Source organism: Palaemon carinicauda, chromosome 30 (genome assembly GCF_036898095.1).
Source record: "Palaemon carinicauda isolate YSFRI2023 chromosome 30, ASM3689809v2, whole genome shotgun sequence".
Lineage (NCBI taxonomy): Eukaryota > Metazoa > Arthropoda > Malacostraca > Decapoda > Palaemonidae > Palaemon > Palaemon carinicauda.
In genome coordinates, this window is record NC_090754.1 from 29,785,316 (window position 1) to 29,797,648 (window position 12,333).

A 12,333-nucleotide genomic window follows, 5' to 3' on the forward strand; every position below is an offset into this window, starting at 1 on the left:
CTATTGGGGAGAACTCCAGATCCCATGCCTGAACCGGCCGGCAGTGGTTGCCGGTCCGCAGCCACCCGGGTAGCACTGTGTTGCCGGCCATCACTCTTAGTGGCCGGCTAACCGGGCAGTGTAGCAGGCCGGCCGGCAGTGGTAAGCAAACCCTGCCGGCTGGCCTCCACACCAGGTAGCGCTCGGCTGCCGGCCGCCACTCATAGTGGCCGGCAGATGAGCAAGAGACCGGCCGGCAAAGGTATATAACCACCGCCGACCGACAGCAAGAGAACTGGAGAACACCCCCCCCACCGGCGGCCGGCCTGTAGGCCGGCAGACGGCAAGGACAACACATAAGAAGACAACAGAATGAGTTCCGGGCTAAGAGGCTATGAGCCTCTGTGCCCGGCACCCGAAAGAGTGCCGAGAGGAAGGGGAGACACTAAGTCAGGCTTCCTAACCGCTGCTTACTGAATCTACAGACGGCAGCGGTGGAGGGACCAAGAAAGGACCGTGCAGCACACAAAAGAAAGGGTCTCTGCCGGTCGGCACACTCTGCCGGCCGACAGGGGACCACGTCAGTTCCCCATCCTAACCTAGGCTAGGTACGGATGCGGACGACTGACACAAAGGAAACGGAAAAATAGAAGGGAAGGACAGAGGGTCCTATCCAACCTTGCCTTGGTTAAGGGTCATTCCCAACTAAGAGAGCTCATCCCAGCCAGAGAAATCCCGGGAGGGAGGCCGGCACTACTGGCTGCCTCCCTAAAACCAAGGCAAGGAAGGAATTGCTATTCCAGAAAGGGAACATATCCCGAATCCAGAACGGCAAAGAGGACAAGTCTGAGGGGTCACCGAGCGAAGGGATCACTACAGGAACCCAACAAGGTGATCCAAGGGGAATAAACCCCTTATGTCCGTGTCAGTCAGCAAGGGAGACTCTGCCCCACGCTAGACCAACCCGGACTCAGACTAATACACTGCTGTACTGTCCCCCTCTGAACCAATCCAGTTGGAACAGGAAGGTACAGTACTACTCCAGCATAGATATATTTGAAATTTAATTCAAACAAACCACTAGAGTTAAGCCTAAGGCTTAAACAGAGGGACAGGGTTTGCCCCTTCCCCGAAGAGAAGGGAGCAGACGGGGAAACAGATAATATTATAATGACCTAAGACAACCTAGCCTAGGCACTAAGAGAATCGATTACCTAATTCACCGAAACTCACTCCAATACTATCTTGGAAAGTACTCGAAAAAAGCTTATATGTATAACGTTGCCTAACGCTTTAAGCAATATAAAATCACACTTGGAAGGCTAATTATCATGCAGGAAGTACAAGGGCCAACAGCTAGCCTACGAAGACTAGTGTTGGTCAGCCTAGGCAAAACTTTCGCCAGGCACACTACTATCGCATCATAACAGAATTCCTAATTAAGCTAAGCAGCTAATTATTAAAGCGCAAAGGGGCTGGGAACGTCGCTCTTGCTAACAAATAAATCCTATTCTAGCGAGCAACAGCGTCCATGACGCCTCCAGCAGGCAACAGCTCTTGTATCAAAGATAACTCTTTTAATTACTTTAATTTTAAACAAGAGCCTACATTTATACATAAAATAAATAGTACTCAACTTATCCGAGGCAGAAGAAGTTGGAGAAAGCATTATCAACGAGTAAATCCAAGATTTTGGTAGTAACACAGGGAAAAACACCGAGTTGTATAGCTACGCAAAAAGGAATACAGATGGCGCCGCGAGCGGCGCAGGGCACGCTTACGAAACGGGGAGGAGAGATGCCTTACGAACGGCTCCCCCCCTTTCTTATCGTTTTCGTTTTCTTGCCATTTGACCCCTACGAAGTGTTAACTCTATTCGGGGTATAGATTGCTATGAGGCGTGTCAAGAATACGTCCACTGATATTTACGATATCCCTAAGGTCTTTTTTAGGGATACTCGCTCCAGGAGTTAGAATTCTGGGTACCTTAAGGTAAATTCTCTGGGAATATCGCCGTAGTTGTAATATACCCTAGAAAGCTGCCTTTAAGGAACTTCCATCAGGACGACATGGCTTGAGCCCAAAAAACAGGATTATGCAATATTCTTTCTCAGAATGTTTAACATTATCTAAATGCACTTAATTAAATTGATTTAATGACCCAAATATATTTCCATGGAATGTTGAGGTCTGTTGCAATTCCTTTTCCTTTTCCAAATGGGAACCTATTAGCCTACCTCTCCTTTGCTGCCTTAAAATTGGGAGCATGGCGTTCCTCCTTGGCAATGAAAGTTTTCTGAGTCTTCTTATTCCAAAACAAGCCCATTGAGAAGTACAAAACATATTTATATATCAAAATACAGTACGGAACTGCATCTAATGCACTGTACAGTAATTTACCTCGCTAAAAATTTTACAGCTAGTTTTAGCTGTCGTCTAAATGTATCTCCATAGTAAAAAGCTTCAGGTTTGCATGGTTAGGAAAAATAAATTGCAGTATTTCCAAATTTGTCATCTTGTTTCTCCCAAGAGTATGCTGAAGAAACTGTCCTAATTAGCAGAAACACAACAGAATTTGCAATATTTGCTTACCAAAATGCATTAAATATCATATGATGTAGGGCTCAATATAAATAGAAGAAAGTCGGAGCTAATGAGAATGGAAAATTTACTGGAAGATGAAATATCATTGGAAGGAGAAAGGATAAATGAGGTAAAATCCTTTAAATAATTTAAGAACTATGAAATCTAATACATGGCCATCAGAATTGGAATTTAATGAAAGTTTGAAAAAGTAAATTAAACAATGGTTACATTAAGTAAAATTTGGAAATCAAATTGCCTGAAATTACATATAAAATTCTGTATGGACATGAGTCATGGTATGACAATGAGACAATCTCCAACAGATTTTGTAGATTTGAGAACAAAGCCCTCAGGGAAACATTGGGAGTTAATTGGCAGGACAGGATTAGAAATGAAAATATATGAGAGATTACTTGAGTGCCATATGTGGATGAGATCATGATGAGGGGTAGATGGAGATGGTTTGGGCATGCTCTACGGGCTCCCCACAAGAGATTAGTTTACCAAACTTTTAACTGGGCCACACAAGGCAGTAAAAGAGTTGGAAGACCCATGCCAACATAGCTGAGGACTATGAAGCATATACTAAGACATGATGAATGAAGAAGTATTGATTTAAAAGCTCAAGATAGAGACGACTGGCGAAATCTAACCAAGGCCCTTGGCATCAATAGGCGTAGGGTGAAGATGATGATGATGATATATACAGTATATAGGTATATATGGGATAATCAATGAATATAAATATAAAAAAGTACCCGTGGCAACCTATTTCAATATGGTTCCTGTAAAGTCAGCCTACTATGATAGTGTAAAGAAAACTCTGGATTTTCGGTACCCCACCAAAGAATGGCTTCCCGGGTCTTTAATAAGCCAACATTTTGTATGTTTAGACATTGGACAAATTCCAAAACAAAGTGTCTCTCTTGGAACTAAATGATCACATTTTGACTCTAATTCGCTACACTGTGGATGCGAGTGCTTATGGACTGCCACCCAATTCTGATCCTACTATAGCTGATTATTCCTTCCCTTCTTACTCTCTCTCAAATCCAGTAAATATGAAATAAAAGAAATGAAATAATAAATAAGCCTGCACCTTACCTTCTCTCTCTTTCTCAAGGGAATTGAAAATGATGATAATTTACTCTATCTCTCTCATTCTCACTAAAGCTTGGGATAAAGATATTGTAATACATGGATATTTGTCAAGGGTAGGATCAAGGCAATGGTCAAAGTTGACCACAGCTGGCCTGTTGATATCCGTGCGCTAATGGCGCTTATTTTGAAAAATTCAGTTGAACTGCAGGACCATGGCAGTTCAGAAGAAAACTATATATATATATATATATATATATATATATATATATATATATATATATATATATATATATATATATATATATATATATATAATGTATATATATACATATATATATATATATATATATATATATATATATATATATATATATATATATATATGTATGTACAGTATAATGTTTGTATATATAATATATATGTGTTAGGATAAAGATATATTTGTAATAATATAAATGAGGTGATGGTAATTCTAATAAATGAATATATGCTAGCATGGGTGCAAGCAAAATAACATTATTTCTAAGTAAGATTTCCATGTCCAATTTCAAGTTTTCAAGCATGATATCTCCATATACTGTAGATTTAGTATATTTAGCTGGGTCCAAATATTTTTTTTTTCAAATTCAAATTTAATGATTATATTGAGTTAATACATTTTTTTTAAAGTAGGCAGTTATTGAATTGGAAGTGAAAAGAAAGTTAAAAACATGATTGCAATTCTTAAATATCTACGGAAATATTTTTTGTAAAAGGTTCTAGTAAAAAAAAATTACTATTTACCCACTAAGGCAGCTAACAAAGGATTCGAGTACATCCAAAGCTTGAAACTTGAAGTAACAAGGAACACCAGTAGCACGTGATACTTCCACAGTCAAATCTTGAGAGCGCATTGATACAAACACTAGTTCTTCCACTCGACATAGATGGGTCCATGGCTGAAAAGCAATATCAAATACAAAGCTAGCAAAAATAAAAGTTCAACATTACATATTTAAATATTCTGATGAATTTTAATAATAAAAAATCTTACATCACCTCACATTTGCTTATGATAATCTTTCCTCCTGCTATGCTAAAACACCCAAGGTCAGAATATGTCTGCACTGTCTCTCGATTCTTGAATAAAAATCTAAATAATCCCTCTGATCAAATTAAATATTTCATCCTATCAACATACTCACATTTAAGTAACCTTCTTTATCAGAGACAATTTACCTTGTATGAATTAAACTTTCCTGAAACCAAATTCTTGGATAACAGATTATGTTATAAGTTAAAGCAAAATTGATTTTCTTACAAACTCATTACTTATAATTAGTCGATTAGTCCCAGAAACATCCTAGACACTTCTGTCATTTTTTGGAGATAAAACAACGGCAATCAGCCAGCAGTGTTTAAGTTTGAGATGCATTTACCAAACCCTTAGTTTTCACATTCAATTGCACACCCTTTATATCATCTGACAACTTAGCTGTTAGAATTAAATGGGGGTACGGAGATTGGAAATAGGTTTTAATTTAATTATGGGACATGTCTTTATGAAATTAAACTTTATAGGATCACATTTTGCGATTCTGGTGTAGAATATATTTTATTGAAAATTTTCCTTATCAATTTTGTCTGATTCCATTAATTCTGGCTTTTTTTTTAAAGAGTTGAACTGGTGAATGAATGACTGCATTTGTAACAAGGTATAATTTCTGAGAGTCCTGATGGTCTTCTTATTGGGTACAGCAATGCCTCACAACACAAAATTAATTAGTTCTGGAGTGGCTTTCGTAAAGTGATTTTTTTTTTGTGTTGTGAGTCACATTTCACATGCAAATTGCCTAATTCGTTCCAAACCCTACAAAGCACCACATTAAATCTTATAAAGCTACAGTAAAACCACAAAGAGATAGTGTACTGCCAAATACATTTGAGCCATTCAATATACCTAAACTAACTGTTAATACCTGTAAATTAAGTAGTTATTACAGCATAATGCAGTAATAAATGGAAAATAATACAATACATAGAGTACAATACTGTACATATACAAAATATACAGTTCCATAAGTACTGTACTATTATAGTTAGCCCTACTATAGACTACAGCTACATTTTCTGTTGTCTGAACCAATTTTCTTCAACTCTTTGTGATGGGTGACTATTTTATTTTTGGCCTGGCTGGCAAATCTTTTGTCTAAAATGAAACATTTTTCACAAAGTGTGTGTGTATGTGTGTGTATTACAAGGATTTTGTATGTCTCAAAAGACTTTTTAGTTCATCCGTGGAGACTCCATTTGCTCTTTGGTAAGGGGGTATGACTTTTTAGGTTAGGAGTTATCCCACCCTAATGCACTATTTATTTGCAAAAATCCCCTTTTGCATCCTGTAACCTAACTACTGCGAAGAGCAAGGGCTGACTGTACAATATTCGCCACCAGCACATTGGTGGCCTCGCCTATTGGGGCACTTGACCTCTTTGGAGCGTCTTGTTCCCAACGACCGTCTTCGCGTTTGTTCTCTTCAGTGGCAGCTGAAGATCTTTTGGTCTCAGTACAACAACCCTCCCAACCTTCAAGTTCTAGTAGGGCCAGAGCAAAAGAGAGACCCGTGTTGGCAGGTGCTAGATACCAACCTCCTAAGGGAGTAGACCTAATCTCAACTCCCCTGGATTTGATGCTCTTCACAGATGTATCAAAACAAGGATAGGGGGCTCCTCTGTTGTAGCACATGGTCTCCAGACTGTGGTCTGATTCTGAACAGCAGTGCCACATTAACCTCCTGGAAATGAGAGCAGTCTTTCTGGCTCTGAAGAAATTCCAACAGCTCCTTCCAGGACACTCTGTGGCACTGATGAGCAATAACACCATGGTAGTGGTGCACATAAACAAACAAGGACGTACTTTTCACAGCAACTATGCCATCTAGCTGTAATAATCCTATAATGGACAGAAGACAACTCAGTAGCCCAATCACCCTGTTTCATCCCAGGCAAGAAAAACATCCTGGCAAACAAACAAAGCAGGAAGACTCGGATAGTTGGCTTCGAGTGGTCTCTGAATCATCAGATAGCCAAAAAATTCAGGATTTTGTGGGGTTCGCCAGCAATACACCCGTTCTGGATGTCCCTCAACAAGAAACTTCCGGTGTACTGCTTGTCAGTACCAGATCCCCAGGTCTTTAAGTAAAAGCTCTCCAACATCAGTGGGACAATCTGGATGTCTAAACATTCCCCACTTTCTGCCTAGTAAGGAGGCTTCTGAATGAAGTAAGGGCATCACAAGATCTGTCGATGATCCTCATAACACCGATTTGGTAACATCCAGAAAGGTTTCTGGACCTTCTACATCTGCTTACAGAGGTGCCGAGGAAACTCCCTTCACTTCAGGATTTATTCAAATAACCACAAGCAAAGATTTACCACAAGGCAGTGGCTTTGCTATGTCTTCATGCCTGGAGGTTATCCAGAAGTTTTTAGCAGGCAGTAATGAAAAGGATGTCTGGATACCTCCAAGAGTCATCTCCCATTGTCTGTCAGGCGAAGTGGCCAATCTTTTGTGGTTGGTGTCATAGAAGGGGTAGTGGAGTTCTTGTTGTACCTTCGGAAGCAAAAACTCTGCTGGGTCTCGGCGGTGAAAGGTTATCGCTCTGTTTGAACTGAACGGTGTTAACATTTCCTCCTTGATGGAACCGTCCCTCCTCATACAGAGTTTTGAGCGTACTTGCCCATAGCTGGAAGTCAGACCCCCTCCTGGGAATGTAGTTCGAGTACTACGAGTTCCGAAAGGAGCACCTTATGAGCAATTGAGTTGGTCATCAGACCGCAACTTGGCGCTTAACACGGTCTCCCTTCTTACACTGGCCTCTGCAATGAGAATCAGCGAGTTCCTTTGTCTTTCCTATGATATTGCTCATTCAAAGGGATGAGGGGAGGTAACACTCTCTTAAGTACATTGCTAAGACTAAGACTCAGAACTCGGCTACAGCGGATCCTAGATTCGAGCCCTTCCAGATTGATTCTCCGTACTGTAACCGATGACACAGACCAATTGTTACTATGTCCTGTGAGAGCTCTGAGAAGTTACCTTAATCAAACCATGGGAGCTTGCCCACAAGTCAAGAAATAGTTTGTGAGTATGGGCAGGGTTAAGAGGACAGTCATCAGGAATAAAATCTCTTCCTGGATTCAACAGGTCATCAATCGAGCCTTGAATCTGGACTCTCCTCCTCAAGGTCATTGACCCAGAGCTCATGATGTTAGGGGCATCAGCACATTCCTAGCATTAAAGAAGAACTAATTTGCAGCACAGGCTCTTCAAGTAGATGTTTGGAGGCATCAGACGACCTTCATAACCCACTACCAGCAAGACATAACCCACAGGAACCTGGATAACTTCTCCACAGGTCCTAAGGTGGCTGCACATGTGGTTTAAGACATCTCAGCTCCCTTGCAGACAAGAAGGCCTGGTAGTCGGTCGAGAGCAGACGTTACCCGGGAGTTAGTCTAGGATGAATGATCGAGTGACTGGCCTTTTTGTTCTCCACCTTCCCCTCCCTTTGGGTAAAGCACCTATGGAACTCTGCAAGCTTTCCTCCTTTGTCTGCAGGTAAATATCATATCTCTTGTGTAACCTGATACATGAAATATATTTCTTATGTCCCCTGTCCCTCATGACAAGGGAAGTTGGGTAATGTCTAGGTTAAGTTAGTGGAGTTTAATACTCCAAGAATCCTTACTTGGTCAATTCATAATGCATAGTTCTCACATATCACACAGAATTACCCAGGCCATATCTCTCGCACACATTTGAGAGTTAACAAGGTGTTAGGGTTTAAAGGTTTAAAGACCGCTCATGAATAGCAGAGGCAAGGGACAGTTACATTGTCCTATCGAGCAGGACAATGCCCTAGAGACTGACCATATATAGATATGATCAGTGCCCAACCCCCTCTCCACCCAAGCTAGGACCAAGGAGGGCCAGGCAATGACTGCTGATTACTCAGCAGATTGACCTATAGGCTCGTCCAAACCCCGTATCCTTAGCTCACAAGGATGACAATGTTGCAGCGACCAAAGGAACTAGCAAGGTTTGAGCGGGACTCAAACCCCAGTCTACTGATCATCAGTCAGGGACATTACTACACAGGGTACCTCTATTAAGCTCATGCAAAGCATAGAGTCAATCCCCAGGTTACTATACCAGCCAGTTGGTTAGGACTTCCAACTTCCTAAAGGTGAGCCTCCATAATAAAGAACAGATGGGTTTGTATTAAGGGTTGGATCAAAAGACGAATCTGAGAGTAATTTGTATTTTTCACAAACATACAAAACTTGAGCTCATACTCATACTTGACCTGTTATCACTATCCTCCAAAAAGTCCTGGCTGCAATCAAAAAGTGATGTCATATCAACAGTGTGTATGTGTGTGAAGGGGTGGGTGGTCTGCCTACGGAGCTAGCCCCACTAACAAGTGTCACGCTGTTATACCTCGCTAAAGGTTTTATGGTTAGCATCAGCATTTGCCAAAATATTTATCCATAATAAAGAGCTCAAGGTTTGTATAGTTTGGAAAAATGTTATTTTTATAATAAAATAAATTTTTGAATATACTTACCCGGTGATTATATAAGCTGCAACTCTGTTGCTCGACAAAAAACTCTACGTTAAAAATCCGCCAGCGATCGCTATGCAGGTAGGGGGTGTACTTCAACAGCGCCATCTGTCGTGCAGGTACTCAGTACTCAATGTAAACAAAGAACTCAATTTTCTCCTCGGTCCACTGCGTCTCTATTGGGGAGGAAGGGAGGGTCCTTTAATATATAATCACCGGGTAAGTATATTCAAAAATTTATTTTATTATAAAAATAACATTTTTCAATATTTAACTTAGCCGGTGATTATATAAGCTGATTCACACCCAAGGGGGTGGGTAGAGACCAGCAATAAATGTTTACATTATTATGAGCTAAGGATTTTTTATTTTATTTTAGCAGTTATCAAAATAATAAACTTAAAATAAATAAGTACCTGGTAAGGAAGTCGACTTGAACAATTACTCTGCCTTTTTAAGTACGTCTTCCTTACAGAGCCTCGCGATCCTCTTAGGATGCTGAGCGACCCCTAGGAGCTGAAGTATCAAGGGTTGCAACCCATACAACAGGACCTCATCAAAACCTCTAATCTAGGCGCTTCTCAAGAAATGACTTTGACCACCCGCCAAATCAAGTAGGATGCGAAAGGCTTCTTAGCCTTCCGGACAACCCAAAAACAATAATAAAACATTTCAAGAGAAAGATTAAAAAGGTTATGGAATTAGGGAATTGTAGTGGTTGAGCCCTCACCCACTACTGCACTCGTTGCTACGAATGGTCCCAGAGTGTAGCAGTTCTCGTAAAGAGACTGGACATTCTTAAGATAAAAAGACGCGAACACTGACTTGCTTTTCCAATAGGTTGCGTCGATTATACTTTGCAGAGATCTATTTTGTTTAAAGGTCACGGAAGTTGCGACAGCTCTAACTTCGTGTGTCCTTACCTTCAGCAAAGCTTGGTCTTCCTCATTCAGATGGGAATGAGCTTCTCGTATTAACAGTCTGATAAAATAGGATAAAGCATTCTTTGACATAGGCAAAGATGGTTTCTTAACTGAACACCATAAAGCTTCAGACGGGCCTCGTAAAGGTTTAGTTCATTTTAAATAGAACTTAAGAGCTCTTACAGGGCATAAGACTCTTTCTAGTTCATTTCCAACCATACGATAAGTTTGGAATATCGAACGATATTGGCCAAGGCCGAGAAGGCAGCTCGTTTTTGGCTAGAAAACCAAGTTGTAGAACATGTAGCCGTTTCGGATGAGAATCCGATGTTCTTGCTGAAGGCATGAATCTCACTGACTCTTTTAGCTGTGGCTAAGCATACCAGGAAAAGAGTCTTTAAGGTGAGATCTTTCAGGGAGGCTGATTGTAGTGGTTCGAACCTGTCTGACATAAGGAATCTTAGTACCACGTCTAAATTCCAACCAGGTGTAACCAAACGACGCTCCTTCGTGGTCTCAAAAGACTTAAGGAGGTCCTGTAGATCTTTATTGTTGGAAAGATCTAAGCCTCTGTGACGGAAGACTGATGCCAACATGCTTCTGTAACCCTTGATAGTGGGAGCTGAAAGAGATCGTTCTTTCCTCAGATATAAGAGGAAGTCAGCTATTTGAGTTACAGAGGTACTGGTCGAGGATACGGATACTGACTTGCACCAGTTTCGGAAGATTTCCCACTTCGATTGGTAGACTCTAAGGGTGGATGTTCTCCTTGCTCTAGCAATCGCTCTGGCTGCCTCCTTCGAAAAGCCTCTAGCTCTCGAGAGTCTTTCGATAGTCTGAAGGCAGTCAGACGAAGAGCGTGGAGGCCTTGGTGTACCTTCTTTACGTGTGGCTGACGTAGAAGGTCCACCCTTAGGGGAAGTGTTCTGGGAACGTCTACTAGCCATCGAAGTACCTCGGTGAACCATTCTCTCGCGGGCCAGAGGGAAGCAACTAGCGTCAACCTTGTCCCTTCGTGAGAGGCGAACTTCTGCAGTACCTTGTTGACAATCTTGAACGGAGGGAATGCATATAGATCTAGATGTGACCAATCTAGGAGAAAGGCATCTATATGAACTGCTGCTGGGTCCGGGATTGGTGAGCAAAAAATTGGGAGCCTCTTGGTCATCGAGGTTGCGAAGAGATCTATGGTTGGCTGGCCCCAGGTGGCCCAAAGTCTTGCATACATCCTTGTGGAGGGTCCATTATGTTGGAATTATTTGTCCCTTCCGACTGAGACAATCTGCCATGACATTCAAGTTGCCTTGGATGAACCTCGTTACTAGTGATATGTCTAGACCTTTTGACCAGGTGAGGAGGTCCCTTGCGATCTCGTACAACGTCAGAGAGTAGGTCCCTCCTTGCTTGGAGATGTACGCCAAAGCCGTGGTGTTGTCAGAGTTCACCTCCACCACTTTGCCTTGAAGGAGAGACCTGAAGCTTTTCCAGGCCAGACGTACTGCCAGTAGCTCCTTGCAGTTGAAATGCATTGTCCTTTGACTCGAGTTCCATATTCCCGAGCATTCCCGACCGTCTAATGTCGCACCCCAGCCTACGTCCGATGCGTCCGAGAAGAGAACGTGGTTGGGAGTCTGAACAGTCAGGGGAAGACCCTCTCTTAGGTTGATATAGTCCTTTCACCAAGTCAGACAAGACTTTATCTTTTCGGAAACCGGGATCGAGACCGCTTCTAGCGTCTTGTCCTTTTTCCAGTGAAAAGCTAGATGGCATAGAAGAGGACGGAGGTGTAGTCTTCCTAGTGACACAAATTGATCCACGGATGACAGCGTCCCTACCAGACTCATCCACAGCCTGACTGAGCAGCGTTCCTTCTTCAGCATCTTCTGGATGGATAGCAGGGCTGGGGGCTGATCGTCTTGTTCAGCAACGTCCTCATCAGAGGGTTCCTCATCTGAAACAGATGAGGAAACGGCAACGGAGTGGGCAACGTCTGACTCGCTGAATCCGGTCGCACTGGTGGATGCGTGACGGAGCCGGACGCAATATCATGGAACTGCTGCACAGTCTGTGAACTGTCAACAACCATGGGTGCGTGAGGAAGCACAGCGTCAACCCGAAACTGTCTAGACCGTCTGGGTT

The 12,333-nt window shown here is 42.0% G+C and overlaps 1 protein-coding gene across 1 annotated transcript in view; it reads right to left on the minus strand.

Moving 5' to 3' along the window:
* Positions 1-12,333, minus strand: part of hop (tyrosine-protein kinase hopscotch) — a 243,615-nt gene that overhangs the window by 194,634 nt on the left and 36,648 nt on the right. Inside the window, exon 6 of the mRNA XM_068353566.1 lies at positions 4,450-4,604. Coding sequence (XP_068209667.1) covers positions 4,450-4,604 — 155 coding nt within the window. The remainder of the gene's footprint in view (positions 1-4,449; positions 4,605-12,333) is intronic.